The 18,515-nt window shown below is 38.3% G+C and overlaps 1 protein-coding gene across 10 annotated transcripts in view; it reads right to left on the reverse strand.

Annotated features, from left to right (window-relative positions):
- Nucleotides 1-498: 498 nt before the first annotated feature.
- Nucleotides 499-18,515, reverse strand: part of LOC132358779 (DNA-directed RNA polymerase II subunit RPB2-like) — a 39,439-nt gene continuing 21,422 nt past the window's right edge. For 5 of the 10 annotated variants that reach the window (XM_059912131.1, XM_059912130.1, XM_059912128.1 and 2 more), the window contains 5 exons: nucleotides 14,643-14,746; nucleotides 14,320-14,507; nucleotides 13,412-13,563; nucleotides 7,856-7,931; nucleotides 7,231-7,613 (listed from right to left, as the gene is read on the reverse strand). In XM_059912131.1, coding sequence (XP_059768114.1) covers nucleotides 7,503-7,613; nucleotides 7,856-7,931; nucleotides 13,412-13,563; nucleotides 14,320-14,472 — 492 coding nt within the window. In that variant the 5' untranslated portion in view covers nucleotides 14,473-14,507; nucleotides 14,643-14,746 and the 3' untranslated portion in view covers nucleotides 7,231-7,502. Of the gene's footprint in view, nucleotides 2,424-7,230; nucleotides 7,614-7,855; nucleotides 7,932-13,411; nucleotides 13,564-14,319; nucleotides 14,508-14,642; nucleotides 14,747-18,515 lie in introns of those variants that run through there. The other 5 variants (XR_009500521.1, XR_009500519.1, XR_009500520.1 and 2 more) reach the window with 5 other exon arrangements.

The following is an 18,515-nucleotide window of genomic DNA, read 5'->3' on the forward strand; positions in this document are numbered from 1 at the left end:
ACACCTTAACTACCAATAGGCTACTGCTGACCATAAGCCTTACCGATAATATAGTCAATTAACACATATTTTATGTTACTTGTATCAATATTATATACTACACATATACTATTATATAATAGTACTACTATTATATGATAATAGTACCATTATACAAAATACATGTACACTATATATAATATTATTGTACTCTTACAATAAAGTAAACTAGAGACTGTACCAATACAAGTTAATGTCATCTGTTTATGAGATTATCTGTCAGTACCTAACATCCATATTGTTGTATATGATATGAAACACTGTAGATACTATATGAATTACTAACTCTAGACATCACAAATGAAAAGATAATGTGTAAAAACAAATTCATATTTATATACAGATATAATATATTTATATACATATATAATAATACAGAAGCAGCAATATGATTACTTCATGGTAAGCTTAGTGTAATTGATACAATTGCTTCACAGTAGCTTAGCTTATACAGTGAATGAATCCTTATAAAAATTTTATGGCATACAGTATTACAGTCATATTCATAATACAGTGTTGGAAACACTGTTACATTTTTAAAAATCCACTTACCTATGGTGACATCCTGATACACAGTTTCTCCAATTAGGAGGGAAGAGAGAGGCATACTGTATGGTAATGTATATAACTTTGAAAGCAAAGTTATAGAACAGTAGGAAAACTAAAACATTATTAATTTTATATTAAGTATCACTTACCTTATTCCTATATAAGGTAGGCTAGCCACTTCAATACAAGTCTTGCACCTGATATTCTACATGATGATATTTAGGCAATGATGATGATATGATGGTGATGACACAATGTCTCATGGTTCTTGCAGTAGTTATTAGATTTTCATACAAAGACACTCACACACATACATAACAGATAAGTTTATTAACTGTAGCACATGATGACTGTCTACTATTCATTAAGTAGAAGTGGATCATCACAAAGGTCTTCATCCTAGTAGTCTTGATTCACATTGAGTAGGCTGAGGAGGAAGAGAAAGAGGAAGGGTTGGTCTTGCTGTCTCAGTTATGGAAGAGGTGGAGGAGGTGGGAGGGGAGGCAGGAGAGGTACGCACACGGGGTGTAACTTGACAAAAATACATCCTAATTCCTTTTTTTAAAATGTAGTATAGAGGAGCTATTTATTTACTTTATTTATTTATTTATTTTTGGCTGCGTTGGGTCTTCGTTGCTGTGCACAGGCTTTCTCTAGTTGCGGCGAGGAGGGGCTACTCTGTTGCGGTGTGCAGGCTTCTCATTGCAGTGGCTTCTCTTGTTGCGAAGCACGAGATCCAGGTGCATGGGCTTCAGTAGTTGTGGCATGTGGGCTTAGTAGTTGTGGCTTGCAGGCTCTAGAGCATAGGCTCAGTAGTTGTGGCGCACAGGCTTAGTTGCTCCGTGGCACATGGGATATTCCCGGACCAGGGCTGAAACCTGTGTCCCCTGCATTGGCAGGCGGATTCTTAACCACTGTGCCACCAGGGAAGTCCTTACATCCTCATTTCTATCTGAGATTTTTGCTTTTATATTTTTCTAAAAATGCTTCTATAAAGTACTAATCCTTCTTCCACTGTGTGCTTTAGTTTCAGCACCAGTATCATAGAATGGTCCATGTCGTAAAAGAAGTCAAAAGCAGTTTTTAATTATCAGAACCCTTCTGCCAGAGTGTCTAATGTCAATTTGTTTTCTGTCACTACTTCTCCCATGTCTTTTTCCTCATTGTCTGGCACTGGTTCAGAAGCACTCCTGTCCAAGTCATCTCTTGTTAAATCCTCTGGTATGGTGTCTATTAGCTCTTTTTTTTTTTTTAAGATTTATTTATTATTTATTTATTTAATTTATTTTTGGCTGCACTGGGTCTTAGTTGTGGCATGCAGGCTCTTCATTGTGGCACGTGGGCTCTTTGTTGTGGTGTGTGGGCTTCTCTCTAGTTGTGGCGTGCGGGTTTTCTCTTCTCTAGTTGTGGTGCACAGGCTCCAGGGCGCGTGGGCTCTGTAGTTGTGGCACAGGGGTTCCAGAGTGCATGGGTTCTGTAGTTTGCGGCACGCGGGCTCTAGCTGAGGCACGTGACCTCATTAGTTGTGGCACGCGGGCTTAGTTGCCCCGCGGCATGTGGGATCTTAGTTCCCTGACCAGGGATTGAACCCTGCATTGTAAGGCAGATTCTTTACCACTGGACCATCAGGGAAGTCCTGTCTATTAGCTCTTGAATTTCTCTGAGATCCCCATCTTGAAACCCTTCACCGCCAACCTTTTTTTGCCATATCTGCAGTCTCTTTCATGATTTCTTTGATTGGTTCTGTCCTAAATCCTGTGAAGTCGGCACCTCTGGACACAGTTTTCTCCAGCAGGAATTTATTGTTTGGGGCTTGATGGTCTTCACAGCTTTTCCTATAATAACAACAGCATCTTCAATGGTATAATCCTTCCAGACTTCCATGATCTTTCTCTACCATAGCACTGACAATTTTTTCCATGGAGTACCATGTGTAATGAGTCATCAAGGTCCTTAAGATCCCCTGATCTAGAGAATGAATTAGATGTTGTGTTTGGAGGCAAGAAGACCACTTCAGCACCTTCAGTGTTGAACTCATGGGGTTCTGGGTGGCCAGGGGTATTGTCCAAATCAAATAAACTTTAAAAGGCAGTCCTTTACTGGCAATGTAATTCCTGACTTCAAGGACAAAGCATGGATGGAACCAATCTAGAAAAAGGGTTCTCAATGTCCAGGCTTCCTTGCTGTAGTACAACCAAAAGACTGGCATCTGGTGTTTATCTTTTCGCTTCAAGGCTCGGGGGTTAGCAGCTTTATAGATAAGGGCAGTCCTGATCCTAAACCCCACTGCATTTGTGCAAAACAAGAGAGTTAGCCTATCCCTTCCTGTCTTAAATCCTAGTATTCGCTTCCCTTCCTTACTAGTAAATGTCCTTTGTGGCATTTTTTTTTCCAGAATAGGGCACTCTTGTCTACATTAAAAACCTGTTCAGCCTATTGTTTCTCCTCAGTGATTTTCTTAATCGTGCCTGGGAACTGGTCTGCTGCCTCTTGGTCATCCTCCTGTTATCTTGACATTTTTTTTAAAGCCAAACCTCTTTCTAAAATTATCAAACCAACCTTTGCTGGCATTAAATTCTCCAGCTTTAGATCCTTCACCTTCCTTTTGCTTGAAGTCATCATATAATGACTGCTTTTTCTCAAACCATATTAGTAGGTATGCCTTTCTTATAGCAATCCTACACCTACATAAAAGCTCCATTTTCAATATAAAATAAAAAGTTATTTCACAAAAAGTACATTTTCATGCATACTGGCATAGGTGTAGTGATGCTTTCACGTATTTCCTTTTCTTTTCTTTTTTTCCTTTTTTTTTTTTTTTTACAGTAGTCTTTATGCTGGATTCATTTATCCTGAAATGGCTGGCAACCGCAGCTACAGATCTCTATCTACAGTATACATCAAGCAATTCAGCTTTTTCTTGAAATGTCAAGACTTTGCTTCCTGGGAGCACTTCCAGCATCACTAGTGGCACTTCTAATGAGTCCCATGGGGTTATTCAAGGTTTACAGTATTGCACTAAACATGAAGAAAAATATGCAAGAACTGCAAGAAATCACTTTTTTCTGTGATAAGCAGTTTAGTGGAAAGATGAAGTGCTCACGTGGAGATGATTAGTGTCACATGGCATTTTAAGTGGATACCCACAAAACTTGAGCTCGCCACAATATTAAAAGGAGGTTAATTATTATAATAGTACAATATGCACTATAGTTAATTTTATGCAGTTATGATTCAATACTGCACATTTATGTTTGTTTATATTTCTCTCAACTGCAAATGTGCCATGTACTATCTGTAAGTCTTTGCGTAAGTTTTGATAAATTTTAACTCTTATTAATAGATTTGTGTATATTTTATGGTAGAAAATGATCAAATAGACTAGTATCTATACATATTTTATACATTCATGACATATCGTTTTCTTATTTTTTTCAATATTTCTAGGCTACATGGTTAGTCTGTGAATTTTTCAAATTGTTGCAAATCTCCAAATAATTTTCCAAAATGTTTACTGAAAATAATCCACATATAAGTGGAACTATGCAGTTCAAACTTATGTTGTTTAAGGGTCAATTGTATCTGATAATTTCTTATTTTGCCTCTCTGATAATTATACATACTTCACTCTGTAACCTTTCAGTATCCAGTCCTATATCACTCTGCCTTCATCAGGCTTTCCCAGTTATAAGCCTGACTTCTCACAATTGCCTATCAGACAAATGGCTTCTAGCCTAGCTGTCTAATACAGCAGTAACTAGCCACATGTCACTACTGAGCACCTGAAATATGGCCATTCTGAAATGAGGTATGTTGTTAGTATAAACTACACACTGGACTTCAAAGACAATATCTCACACACACACAAATATAAAATTCTCATTAATAATTTTTATGTTGATTATATGCTGAAATAATATTTTGGATGTATCAGGTCAAATAAAAAATAATATTAAAATTACTTTCATCTATTTCCTTTTTTTAAATATAAATTTATTTATTTTTGGCTGCATTGGGTTTTCGTTGCTGCGTGCAGGCTTTCTCTAGTTGCAGTGCACGGGCTTACCATTGCAGTGGCTTCTCTTGTTGCAGAGCACGGGCTCTAGGCACACGGGCTTCAATAGTTGTGGCACATGGGCTCTAGAGCGCAGGCTCAGTAGTTGTGGTGCACGGGCTTAGTTGCTCTGTGGCATGTGGGATCTTCCTGGGCCAGGGATTGAAGCTGTGTCACCTGCATTGGCAGGCGGATTCTTAACCACTGCACCACAAGGGAAGTCCCATCTATTTCCTTTTTACCTTAATATGGCGTCTAGAAAATTTTTAATTGCGTATGTAATTCACATTATATTTCTACTGGATAGCACTAGAAAATATATTCCGTGAAAATATCAAAAATATTTTGGGAAAATATGCAATATAGGACATAATAGTTATTAAAAGCATTTCAGATTTTGAGGTGCCTATATATAAAGGTATAAGTCAAAAAGTAAACAAATTAAGAATTTCCAGTGAATTATCTATATCTAATGTACAATCGTGTAAGTCAACTAAGAAATGAATTGCCAGTTAGTTGGGAAATGGAAAAATAGATTGGTATTTCTCCACAAAAGTACTTTAAAAAAGTAAAATCACATCTGGACACTTTTATTTTAAAAAAGATCAGGTTTATTTAAGAAAGGAAAAGCTTTGGCTTACTCAGTTTAAAAACAATAGTAAATCATAAAAGGTTGATCAAAAACATCAAGTTCTCCCAAAGAGTCAGAAGCCAAGAAACAGAAAATGCCCCACATTCTTAGCCCACTTCCTGTCCTTAGAAAACAATCTAAGATGAAACATTGTTTGTGAGCAAAAACAGCATGAGTGACATTCTCAAATGCTTGCCTTCGATCCTTAGAGAATTCCTAATAGAATATAGAATATTATATTACAATATAGCTAATAGAATATAGCTCTATTGTCTTAACAGGAAGACATAAACTGAGCTGTGTCTTCTCAAAGGCCAAATAGTATCTTGTGTTCCAAAGGAAACAGGTGTTCTTTAGTGGGTCTAGAGAGGACTACTGACAGGAAACCCTACCAGAAACAGGCAAAATGAGGACCTCTGGTTATCAGAAAATATGAAGTAAAAGAACACTACTAGACTCCTGAAAAATACAATTTTCCCACTCAGAAAATCCCAATAACACTCCCCAATAGAAGATTAAAGAGCCTAGTCCAAGGACACAGGATCCACTTTATAGGTTCAACAAACACACACTCAGTGTCAGACACTGCATGTCAGGCACCATTCTCAGAGCTGAAAATACAAAGTCATATTAAGACATGTTCCCTGCCTCTGAAAACTGAATAGTGTAGTGAGTGAGGCAGGCATGTAAATCAACAGTTACTATCTGGTATACACATTCTGTCAGAAGTTATTTAAGGAGAATATGCCATATATAGTCACAAGGATAGATCTAAATCAGGGGCTCAGCGAACAGCCTGCAGGCCAAATCTGCCCTCATCTGCCATCTGCTTTTGTAAATAAAGTTTTATTGGCTTACGTATTGTCTATGGCTGCTTTTCACTACACAACAGAGTTCAACACACAACAGGTAAGGTAAACAAAGACTAAAATATTTAATATCTGACCCTTCACAGAAAATGTTTGCCAACCTCTGATCTAAATCAAATTGAGGGATCAGGTAAGGTATCCTGAAGGAGATGAGAGTTAATATAAGTTTTGCAGAATAAGTGAGATTTACCTGAAAAAAGTAATAAGCACCCTTCTCCCTATTACCCATTTTTGAGGAGGCATGGGTGACAGGGCATTCCAGGTTGAGGGAATGGGCCCATGGAAAGGTAAAGAGGCCTAAAACAGCATAAAGAACTCAATTTTACCCTAGAGAACACAGGAAAGCTGAACGCAGCTCTCAGCAGAAACACATGGCATTAACAATGAGTTCTCAATCATAAAAAACACAGCCAGTGTTGGTTCTTAGGCTTTCTCTTAGCCCTGCCTGCCCTCAGGTGAAGCATGCTGTTCCTGACTTCAAGCTAGGAATACACCCGAGTCAAAACCCAGGGTCTGCCTGCTTTGGAGCAGCCAAACCTCGATTCTCTGCTTTGCTACATAGACAGGAGGCCAGCTCTGGCTAAAGTGTGTTACAGTTTCTCTCCAAACCTACTTTCACCTAGACAGACCCCAAGGTGTATATCTGAGAGAATCAAAAGCCTGAGCCCTATCCCTCAATACAGTACACTAAAAGCAAAAGCCCTATTTCAGGGAGTATTAGAACTCATACTCTATTCTAATGATTAAAAAAAATTCATCCTAATCCCAGAGTACTTCAACAGCCTCTAAACATAAGAAGATCTAATAGAGGTGTATCACATTTCATGAATGAATCTCTGGAATCAGACAAAGGAGAAATCAGAGATGCTCATTCCCTTTTTAAAAGCACTGTTGTCACCTTTACAAAAAGATTCTCAATGCATATAGATGCATATATCTAATGCATTAAAGCAAGGAATACCTTATAATTAAATTTAGCTCAAAACAACACCGATAATTTTGACAATATACTTTACAACTCAAAGGAAACCGGTTCAAGAAAGATACCAATGCAAAGATAACTTTCACTAGTCTTATACCTCATTTGGAAATCTCACAGATCACATGGTCTTAGTTAATTAAATACTCTTATTTCAGACACAGTGATGTCCACCTGATGCCACAATTTCCATAGAGTGTTCATAAGTTGTTCAGGATCTTTATGTATTCCAACCCAGCAGCCATTAACAAAAATCTTGGTTGCACTAAAATGCAACACCAACAGCATTTTGTACTTAGTAACCCTATAAGCTATAACTAAAGATTAACAATAGTTTTTGCATCTATACACACTCAGCAACAGCTGCAGGAGAAATTTCTTCTAAATTTCCATACTCCTTTCTTCTAAAAATACCAGAATTGGAGAAGGTTGAGCTCCAACTGAAACATAAGCCATCAGAGCTAAATTCTTCACAAGTCCTAGAGCATGGCCCTTGGAATAAATAAAGTACATATTACTCATACTGATTTAACATGCCTATCGAAATTCTTTTCCAAAAATATTTTTCCTTCAATTTGATCTCAGGATGTACTCTTACTTACTAAGAACAAAATTATAAATAATATCTTAGTTCTAAACTACACTACATAATAAAAACTTGCTTCTAAAAATAATTATACCCTACATAATTACTGTCACACTTTTTATCCTGAACATAAATTCTAATGCATTACCTCTGGAGTCTCAGCAGGACACACCATTCCCCACAACGTATTACGTAACTGTCTTGGTTTTGCTAGCTTGCCATCTCTACCAATGGAAGGATTTAAACAACACAGGTGAGAAAGAGTAGATGCAAAAGTCAGGCAGTTTAATACCTAGAAAACAATAGTAAATCTTTAAAGTTTGGGCATTTCTGTTACTCACACTATCATGTTTTTGGCAAATACTAGAATGAAGCAAAGTCATATTTTTACATATAATCCACTCAGTGTTCAATTGTCCCCATCCCTCCTTTCTCCATCCTGCCCTGGATAATCTTATTCACCCCTGTAACTTAACTGACCCTTAGAGCAGGGATGGCAAATACATGACATATAGTTCTAACATACCACGTAAATGTTTTGTTTATGGTCTATCTCCAACCACTAGGATGTTAGTTCCACAAGGGTGGGGAATTTTTATTTGTTTGTTTCATTCTCTGTTGGATTTAAATAATCCATTTGGGTCATGTAACCATATCAATAAATACTCTAATAACTAAAATATACTCCACTTTCTAACTCTGTGACCAGTGTTTGGTCTACATTTTACCTTACTTCTCTGTAGTCTTAAAGACTCTGGACAATTCAGGACAAATTTAAGAATATCAATTACTCCTGAGACAAGGATCATCAATGGAAAAAATTGATAAGGAAATGCATATTTATCTAGACTCAACAAACCTTTCCACAAAAATAGTAACTTTACAGTGGACGAATCTAACAGATGCCACTGTGAAGTTAATATTACCAATAATGGGACAAAATGACATCCTGTGACTCCTGATGTGATGCCCTGGGAAGCACACAATATGATCTCTGTATGTGTCCTGCCAAAAAATGCATAAATTGAATCTAATCATGAGGAAATATTGGAAAAGCCCAAATTGAGGATATTCTACAAAATAAATGGCCTATCCTTTTCAAAAATTTCAGTGTTTTGAAACACTGAGGATAAAGACAAGGGAAGATAGGGACTTACCTGGTGGCACAGTGGTTAAGAATCTGCCTGCCAATGCAGGGGACACGGGTTTGAACCCTGGTCCAGGAAGATTCCACATGCCACGGAGCAACTAAGCCCGTGCACCACAACTACTGAGCCTGCACTCTAGAGCCCGTGAGCCACAGCTACTGAGGCTGCATGCCACAACTACTGAAGCTCATGCCCCTAGAGCCCGTGCTCCGCAACAAGAGAAGCCACCACAATGAGAAGCCCATGCACTGTAACGAAGAGTAGCCCCCGCTCGCTGTAACTAGAGAAAGCCTGCACGCAGCAACAAAGACCCAAAGCAGCCAAAAATAAATAAATAAATAAAGACAAGGGAAGATAAAAAGAGACTAAAGAGGCATAAAAACAACATGCAATACATGATCCTGGACTAGATTTCTGAACCGGAAAAAAAAAATGCCATTAAGGACATGATCAGCACAACTGGCAAAAACCTGAATAAGATCGTGAAGCTAATAGTGTTGTACCAAAGTTAAATGTCCTGATTTGGATAATTATACTACAGTTGTGTAAGTGAATGTCCTGGTTCTTAGGAAATATACACTGAAGTATTTAGGAGTAAAGGGGCATGAATGCCTGAAATTTACTCTCAAGTGGTCCAGAAAGAAATAAAACGTATATATAGATAATAGAATCCTAAAGTAAATGAGGCAAAGGTAACAACTGGTGATTCTGGGTGCAGAGTATAGGAGAGTTATTTGCAACTCTTCTATAAATTAGAAATGATTTCAAAGTAAAAGGTTTAAAAAAAAAAAAGGTACCAACTACTCTTTTTCCCTTTATACTAAATAGCACCAGACTAGTATGGTTTTCCTTACTACTGTTTCTTCTTGTTGATGTCAATGAACTCTGGCTGCCTCTAGGTTTCATGTCTATTTTACAGAGAATTGTCAGGAGAGAAGGTAAGGCAGGGCTGAAGGATTGCACTACACAGTAAACAGCATGGGGTTTGCAACAGCTAAATTGATCTTCAGAGCAGCTTTGTACTGTGTTTTAGGATTAGCAACAGTCAGTAACTTTAAATCTCATGAAAAATACTATGAATACATTTTGCTTGCGCAATACCATTTCCATCATCTCTGGATCTTCAAAATCATGAATATGCTCTGAAATATCTCTGTCAGACACAAAATCTAATGCTCTAAAAAAATTAATGATGAAAATGTCTGGGTTAATATATGGTAGGGTTACCACAATGTGCTGACCAATAGCACTCTTTTTGCACCCTAGGAAAAAAAAAATCATTAGAATATGAGGACACAGAGATCGTAGCCATATATAAACATCATAAGAACCATTTTATATACATGTTCATTATATGTATCTCAAAAGAAGCATGTCTCTCATATTTTAAGGAACGTCCTATGGCTGCTTTTCAAACCAATGGAACAGGTTTACTCATTTGATGGACAGGCTGGTCATTTGGACCTGAGAGAACTTGCATTATCTACTCTCTCTGTCTGCCAAGATCCTCTAGAATTCCCCAAGACTGTATTTGGAAATGACCTTTGGCTGCAAAACACAGACCCCCAAGTCCTTTCCCGCAACCAAAAAAATTAAAACTTTGGAACAAAGAAATAAATGAGGGCAAAATAAGAGAGAATATGGATACACAAATGTGGGAAAAGCTAAGCACAAAATGAAAAATAAATATTAACTCTTAGTTGGTCTGTGAGGTATCGCCACATACGAACAATGTTGCAAAATTAACAAACAGCCTCTCTCATATAAGCTTCTCTTTTCCAATTTTTCCCCCTTTAATTGCAACACAGACAGAAATGAAATAAAAGCTACTAACTTACACTGCATTACACAACACCTGGTTTCTCAGTTTTAATCAAATTTCTTTCCTTCAATATCAAATTCTATCTTCTCTTGGCCTCATAACCCTACATTATCATGGTCCATCTAATAACAGTTTCTGTTGTCTTCCTCCTCCTACTTCAGGCCTCCTTCCTTAGAAACCTTATCCCATCTTACGGATGTTCAGTAACAACTTTACATAAAGGATACGCAAATCTTCATCTTGATCTTTTTCCTGTACCCTCAACCCTCACGTCTCCAATTGCCATTTCATTCTTTCAACTTAGATACCAATTATTCCATTCAGTCTATTATTTGTTTCATCAAAAAAACTTTTCTGAATAAGCAAAACATTAAAGCAGAATGCCTACATCATGCACCACCCAAAATCTTTTGTCTAAAAATGAACTCACTAGGTTCTCTCTAAAAACCAATTCTTAGAAGTTCTCTATTTTATCTAGGACCTCAGAGTAAGAACCATACAATCTTAATTGACTCATTCTCATATTATATCAAACTTATCACTATATCTGGATGATTTTCCTTTCTCTGCCGCTAATTAATTCATTTTGCCCATAGCTGCCATGAAAATCTCTCTAACATACTGTGTTCTTACTTTGCCCTCCATAATCCAGGCCAATGCTTATCAACAAAGAATGCACATCAGTCACCTGGGGATCTTTTCCAAACACTTGTGCTTGGGCCCCGTTCTACCCCCATTCACAAGTAAAAACCATTTTAATTCTTTAAAACACCTATCCTACATGAGATTTTAACTTCAGGCACTTAAATGTCTCTAATGTTCAAGACTCCTTCTTTATAAAACTTATAAAAGTGATATTAGACTCTGCAGAACTGTTTGTAAGAGCACAAGACTGGAAACCTAAATGTCCATCAAAAGAGAAATGGTTCAAAAAATTATGCTACATCTACACATGGAATATCACAGCTCAAAAACAATGATCAATTGCTGATCTAAATATATTTTTAAAGGATACCAGCAATCTTCAAACAGGCATATGTTATGCTCCCATTTATAATTTTGTGTTAAGACTATTTATGGATGGATTCATGAGAAATTATCAAAAACAGCTACCACGGGACTTCCTTGGTGGCGCAGTGGTTAAGAATCTGCCTGCAGGGGACACGGGTTCAAGCCCTGGTCTGGGAAGATCCCACATGCTGCGAAGCAACTAAGTCCATGCGCCACAGCTACTGAACCTGTGCTCTAGAGCCCGCGAGCCACAACTACTGAAGCCCGAGCACCTAGAAGCCTGGGCTCTGAAACAAGAGAAGCCACAGCAATGAGAAGCCCACGCACTGCAACCAAGAGTAGACCCCGCTCACCGCAACTAGAGAAACCCCACATGCAGCAACGAAGACCCAATGCAGCCATAAATAAACAACCAAACAGCTACCGCTAGGGAAGAAATCTGGGGATCAAAGGAAGACTATCTATCTATCTATCTATTTATTTATTTATTTATGGCTGTGTTGGGTCTTCGTTTCTGTGCGAGGGCTCTTCTCTAGTTGCGGCAAGTGGGGGCCACTCTTCATCGCGGTGCGCGGGCCTCTCACTATCACGGCCTCTCTTGTTGCGGAGCACAGGCTCCAGACGCGCAGGCTCAGTAATTGTGGCTCACGGGCCTAGTTGCTCCGCGGCATGTGGGATCTTCCCAGACCAGGGCTCGAACCCGTGTCCCCTGCATTGGCAGGCAGATTCTCAACCACTGCGCCACCAGGGAAGCCCCGAAGACTACTTTTTATAGTGTACCCTTTTTTGTAATTTTTTGAACTATTTTAATGTGCACATAGGCCTTATTCAAAAAAATTTAATAAAAAATTTACATGAAATTAAGTAAGAGTTGATTACAACAAATTCCCAATATAGTTGTAAAGATTAAATCAAGCAAACTGAGTAACATAATTGGCACATAGCAAATATTCAAGAAATGTTAGCTGTTATTATATTACATTACTATAAGCAACATGCCTAGGGTAGGCAGCTACTAAGATAGTGCCCGATGATCCCTGCCTACTATTACTGCCTTGTATAATCCCCTCCCTTGAGTATGGACTGGATGTGCTGACTTGCATCTAATAAATAGAACTTGGCAAAAATTATAGGATGTTGCTTCCAAGACCAAGGTATAAAAAGATGGTGATTTCCAGGAATTCCCTGGCAATCCAGTGGTTAGGACTCGGCGCTTTCAATGCCAGGGTCTGGGTTCAATCCTTGGTTGGGGAACTAAGATCCTGCAAGCCTCGAGGCGCAGCCAAAAAAAAAAAAAAAAAAGTGACTTCCATCCTGCCCTTATGCTCTACAAATTTTCTTAATTACTCTCTCTGCCAAAGTGAGCTGCCATGTTATCAGTTGCTGTATGGAGGGGAGCCAAGCGGCAAGGAACTGATTCCTGCCAACAACCAGGCAAACGAGCCTTAAGATGATGACTGCAGCCCAGACAAATAACTTGACTGAAGCCTTGTGAGAGACGCTTAGCTAAAGGACCCAACTAAGCCACATCCAGAAACTGTGAGATGATAAATGTTGCTACTGGAGTGATTTATTACACAGTAGTAAGTAAATAATAAAATGCCTAGCATATAACACTGATAATATGCTCCAGAAAAACTTTTTGACTAAACATGCAGTCTGGTAACTTACAAAACTAGACCAACAGGAATAAACCCAAACAATATCATGTAATAGTCCATACCTGTCCTCCTCTTGCCAGCATGCTAACCCAGATAGTGGGTCAGAAGAATTCTCCAGACATGATCTACACTCTCCTGTGTAGGCATATTTAGAATCCTGTTTGGCAAACACAAAGGTTATGTTTGTTGCCATTTTCTCTTGAGCAATCAGAACCTATATGGACAATAAAAGTTACAGCCATAAAACCCACAAGGTCCTTGAAGTAGAAAGAAGAGTGAAATCTGCATCTTAATTTAATCTCATCATACAGGCTCACTGAAACATCAATTCTTGAACTTTACAAACTCCATTTTGCAAAAATGCTCCATAAAAACATACAAGTTCAAACAACTGACCAAATTTCTAGTGCTTATTATATACAGCTAAATAAAACTTTGGTTTATATAAATTCAGCTGTCACCCCCCTAAATAATTCAACTACCACTTTCAGATTATTCTGTAGAAAAGCTTACTTTTTAATTTCAACTTTCATAATTTAAATCGTAATGATAATTGTGTAATTTTTTAAAAATAATGCTACTAGGGCTTTCCTGGTGGTACAGTGGTTAAGAATCCACCTGCCAATGCAGGGGACATGGTATCGAGCCCTGGTCCGGGAAGATCCCACATGCCGTGGAGCAACTAAGCCTGTGTGCCACAACTACTGACCCTGCGCTCTAGAGCCCACGAGCCACAACTACTGAGACCACACGCCGCATCTACTGAAGCCCGTGCGCTCCAGAGCCCGTGCTCCACAACAAGAGAAGCCACCACAGTGAGAAGCCCGTGCACTGCAATGAAGAGTAGCCCCCGCTCGCCGCAACTAGAGAAAGCCTGTGCACAGCAATGAAGACCCAACACAGCCAAAAATAATAAACAAATAAAAATAAAATAAATTTATAAAAACAAAATAAAATAACGCTACTATACCTTTTCTGATCCATTAATAATGAAGTAGCCATCAGGATCCAAGAGGCATCCATTTAACTCACAAAGATCATGATCTGCTAAGCCATTTAGTAGACAGTAAATTGAATGCAACATAACTGGAACTTTACCAATAAAAGTTTTCTGATGCTGCATCTGAAGTTGTTCTTCACCTTCTTTAATGACTGTTGCTGTTATAAAGTGGAGCAGAAAATAAAAGCAGATCACAAGTTAATAGTAAGGTAATTGTTAAAACTTTCAACTGGTTAAAATTGCATTTTCTAAACTGTATTTCAATATCAGCCGCTGGAATAGCTCTTTCTTACGTGAGATTTCTTAATCTGGCTTCACGTGGCAACACTGGTGAAGCAGCACAATCTCTTATGGGCTTGGAGAGGTAAAGTTGTTCAAACTTCAGCAAATATCTTGGCTAAAATGAAACCAAAAAACATGAAGAGGGTAAATAATTTTTTTCTATAAAAGTTTTGATGATTCCATTTAAACCGCCATTAACATTTTGAGTAGAAGAAACTCTATAAACCGACTAAATCAATCCACTTTAATATGGGTACTCTCCAAAGTCAACAGCCATGTTCCATATACATTAAGTTTTATACTTCATCACTTTCTCAAGGTGTAAGACAAAAAAAGAGTTAATATATCGCAAGTAAGTAAAGACTATACACATAACATATGCTCTGAATTTATATGAAACAATTAAAATGGATTTGCACTAATGATCTACACAGCCGTTTCATGTGCCCTCTCCTTCATTCAGGTCAGAAGTACAGTTCCCAGAAAAAAAAGAAAAGATAAATTTGGACAATTAGAACTATACTCTAATCTCATCAATAGAACATAGAAAAAGTAAACCTAACTCTTCAATTAAACATACAGAAAATCCTAATTACTACTCTACATAAAGGACTGAATACTTCTAGCCCTGGCTGACTATAGCTCAGCCCTTAGCAGGAAAAAAAAAAGTTTTCAATAACTTATCTATTTGTTGCCCAATAAAACAAGACCCATGAAAACTTTCCAGTAATAAATGGATAGTGTATTTCTCTCTAGATCAATTCTCAGAGGAGAAGATGTGAGTAAGCAGACCATTAAAGGTAAATTGTTGACACCCAAGCTTCCCAAACTGGAGTAGAAAAAAGCATAGAGAACTGATGGTGATAATGAGTCAAAGGGAAGCCAGCCATCCAACTACTCATTTCTACTATCACCCTAGTCTAGGACATTATTATCTGAAACCCAAGCTATACCAAGATTTTAATCTGACTCCAGCCTCTCTCCACGCCAAGTAAACATGATCTCCAAAGTAACCTTTCTAAAATAATGCTTCATGCACATTCTCTGACAATCCTTCCACAATTCCCCTTGACATCCAATGACATCCAAAGGCTGTGACAATCTGGTTTCATCTTACCTTCCACTAATACCCATCAAAAACAAATCAAATCAAAAATCATATACTGACTGTTACGGTCCCTAAAATCTATCCCCAAGCCAAATATTGATATACCAAGTATTTTTTTGCTGAAATGATTAAGTACCTTTTCTCTACTAAGACAAGTCCTACCCTGCCCTTCAGAGTTAGTTAAAGTCCATCCCATCTCTTCCTCTAGGCTCTGACAGCCCAGCTTGAGAGATCTCTTCCTCCATAAGTACTTATGACACTGGCACTTTGAAAATGCTACATTATAATACTGTTGTCTCTCTTGTTTTGCAAAGACCATGAAGAGAAAATGCTCTAAGTATAAAAAAGGCATTTTATGCCCATTTTCCAACACAGTGCCAGAAGTGCCAATTATTTTTGTTCTTAACAGCAAAAGTCTGTGCAGCACCTCCAGCCAAAATGAGAATAATACATCAGCCCTTACAAGATAAGCTACAGAAAAGAGGGACTGAACTGGCCAGAAGTAATATTCTCTCTTTCTGTCTAATTCTATTTCTGGGGCTCTCCCTACTTCCCCTTGTTTTTCAGTTTTCCCTGTCCCTTAAGGCCCATCATGCTGCTTCTCTACTCAAAATCTGGGGTCAGTCATTATCATTCATGTAAAACTAGATTCTAAAATTATAGCCTTAGGACTTCCCTGTTGGTGCAGTGGTTAAGAATCTGCCTGCCAATGCAGGGGACATGGGTTTGATCCCTGGTCCGGGAAGATCTCACATGCTGCAGAGCAACTAAGCCCATGTGCCACAACTACTGAGCCTGTGCTCTAGAGCCCGTGAGCCACAACTACTGAGCCCACGTGCCACAACTACGGAAGCCCGCATGCCTAGAGCCTGTGCTCTGCAACAAGAGAAGCCACCTGAATGAGAAGCCCGTGCACCATAACGAAGAGCAGCCCCTGCTGACTGCAACTAGAGAAAGCCCCCACGCAGCAACAAAGACCCAATGCAGCCAAAAATAAATAAATAAATAAATTTACATAAAAAATAAGTTAGTTAATTAAATAAAATTATAGCCTTGCTATGATTTTAACAATGTTAAAAAAAACATGCATATGTGAAAACAAAGACTACAATGAACTCAGAAAAATTAAAACAGCTAATATGATTGATGGTTTTCCTTTATTGTATCTCCTATTGTTATGATAATGTATTTCATGCAACAAATAATCAAGGGAAAAAGTCCTTCACATACTTTTTCTTTTATGATTCCTTACACTGTGAAAGAAAAAAGTGAGGTTTTTCTGAAGCAATATAACTATTCCTGGCTTGCTTCTCTTAGTAGTCTATCATATCTCTGAGTTCTGTCTTACTAGCTATTAAATACTTACTATCTGAATAAGGATTAGGGTTTTACATTACTTGCAAAAATGCATCTCTCCATTAGTAAGACTAAATCAGGAGCTGATTGATGATGCTAGAAGAACACTACTGAAAACACCTACAGACCCTCTTCTTTTTTTTTTTTTTTTTTTAACTGTTAGGCCAGATGAGTTAAGGACTGAAATTTCAAGTCAATACTCTCATTTATGTTACTTTATTAGAATAACCATTTTACTGGTTCTTCAACTTCTCTACTAGCATGCTGTTTCCGCTTATAGGTCTATAGGTGGAGCATCTTCCACAATTCTTTGAACAGACATCTGAATAAACTCATCAAAAGCATCCAGCTGTTGTCTGACCACGCCTTTCTTGTCAAAATGGGAACTGGGAAAATAGTTGAGTTCATAATCAGTTACAACTCAGTGATGTTTTTTAGCATATTTCCCCATTTCCATTATTATTAAATTCAATAAATACTAATCATTAAATACCAACCACTCTATACAAATCATTACAAAAAATACTATGTGGTATCCAAAAAAGGAATAAGTCTAAGAACGCTTTCTCTGTAGAACTTAGTTAAATTTGGGGGAAAGAGACATATTGGTAAAATAATTCAAACAGAACTTGAGAACTATAAGAAAGCCCTAATTTACAAATGTCCTTTATATATCAATTTCATCCAACATGTTTGAAACATTTCTTGAAAAAAGTGTCAGGAGATAAAACTAAAGAAAATGCACAAAGATAAAAATAAGTATGACAACATGAATGGACCTTTAGATAATTATGCTAAGTCAGATGGAGAAGGACAAATACCATGATTTCACTCATATGTGGAATCTAAAAAAAAAAACCCCAAACCCAAACCAACCAACAAACAAGAGAACAGAAAAACAAACTCACAGATATAGGAAACAGATTAATGGTTACCAGAGGGGAAGGGAGTTGCGGGGTAGTTGAAATGGGTGAAGGGGGGTCAACTGTACGATGATGGATGGTAACTAGACTACGGTGGTGATCACTCAGTTGTATATACAGATGTTGAACTATAATGCTGTATTCCTGAAACTTACATAATTTAAAAAAAGGATTAAAAAAAAGATAAAATAAGAACTCTAGGCGGGGTCTGCAGGGAGGAGAGCGGCCGGGGTTGGTCAGGGCGCGCGCGGCAGGCGGTGCCTGCACAACCCGCTCCCAGGCGGTTCGGGGATCCGGGGCCCCGCGCCCGCCGCCCGCGCGCCGCGTCCCCGGGCCGCCGCCTCAGACGCCACTTGTGGAATTCTTTCCCCGGCGGCTGTAACTTTAAACCGGCCTGAGCGAGGCCTGTTTTTATTCAGAAACCAACCACCGGAGAATGGCTGCGGAGAACGCCGAGATGCAGGGCCAGCCGGCCACTTGACGATTCCTCACCAAGT

This window comes from Balaenoptera ricei, unplaced genomic scaffold (assembly GCF_028023285.1).
Source record: "Balaenoptera ricei isolate mBalRic1 unplaced genomic scaffold, mBalRic1.hap2 scaffold_403, whole genome shotgun sequence".
Lineage (NCBI taxonomy): Eukaryota > Metazoa > Chordata > Mammalia > Artiodactyla > Balaenopteridae > Balaenoptera > Balaenoptera ricei.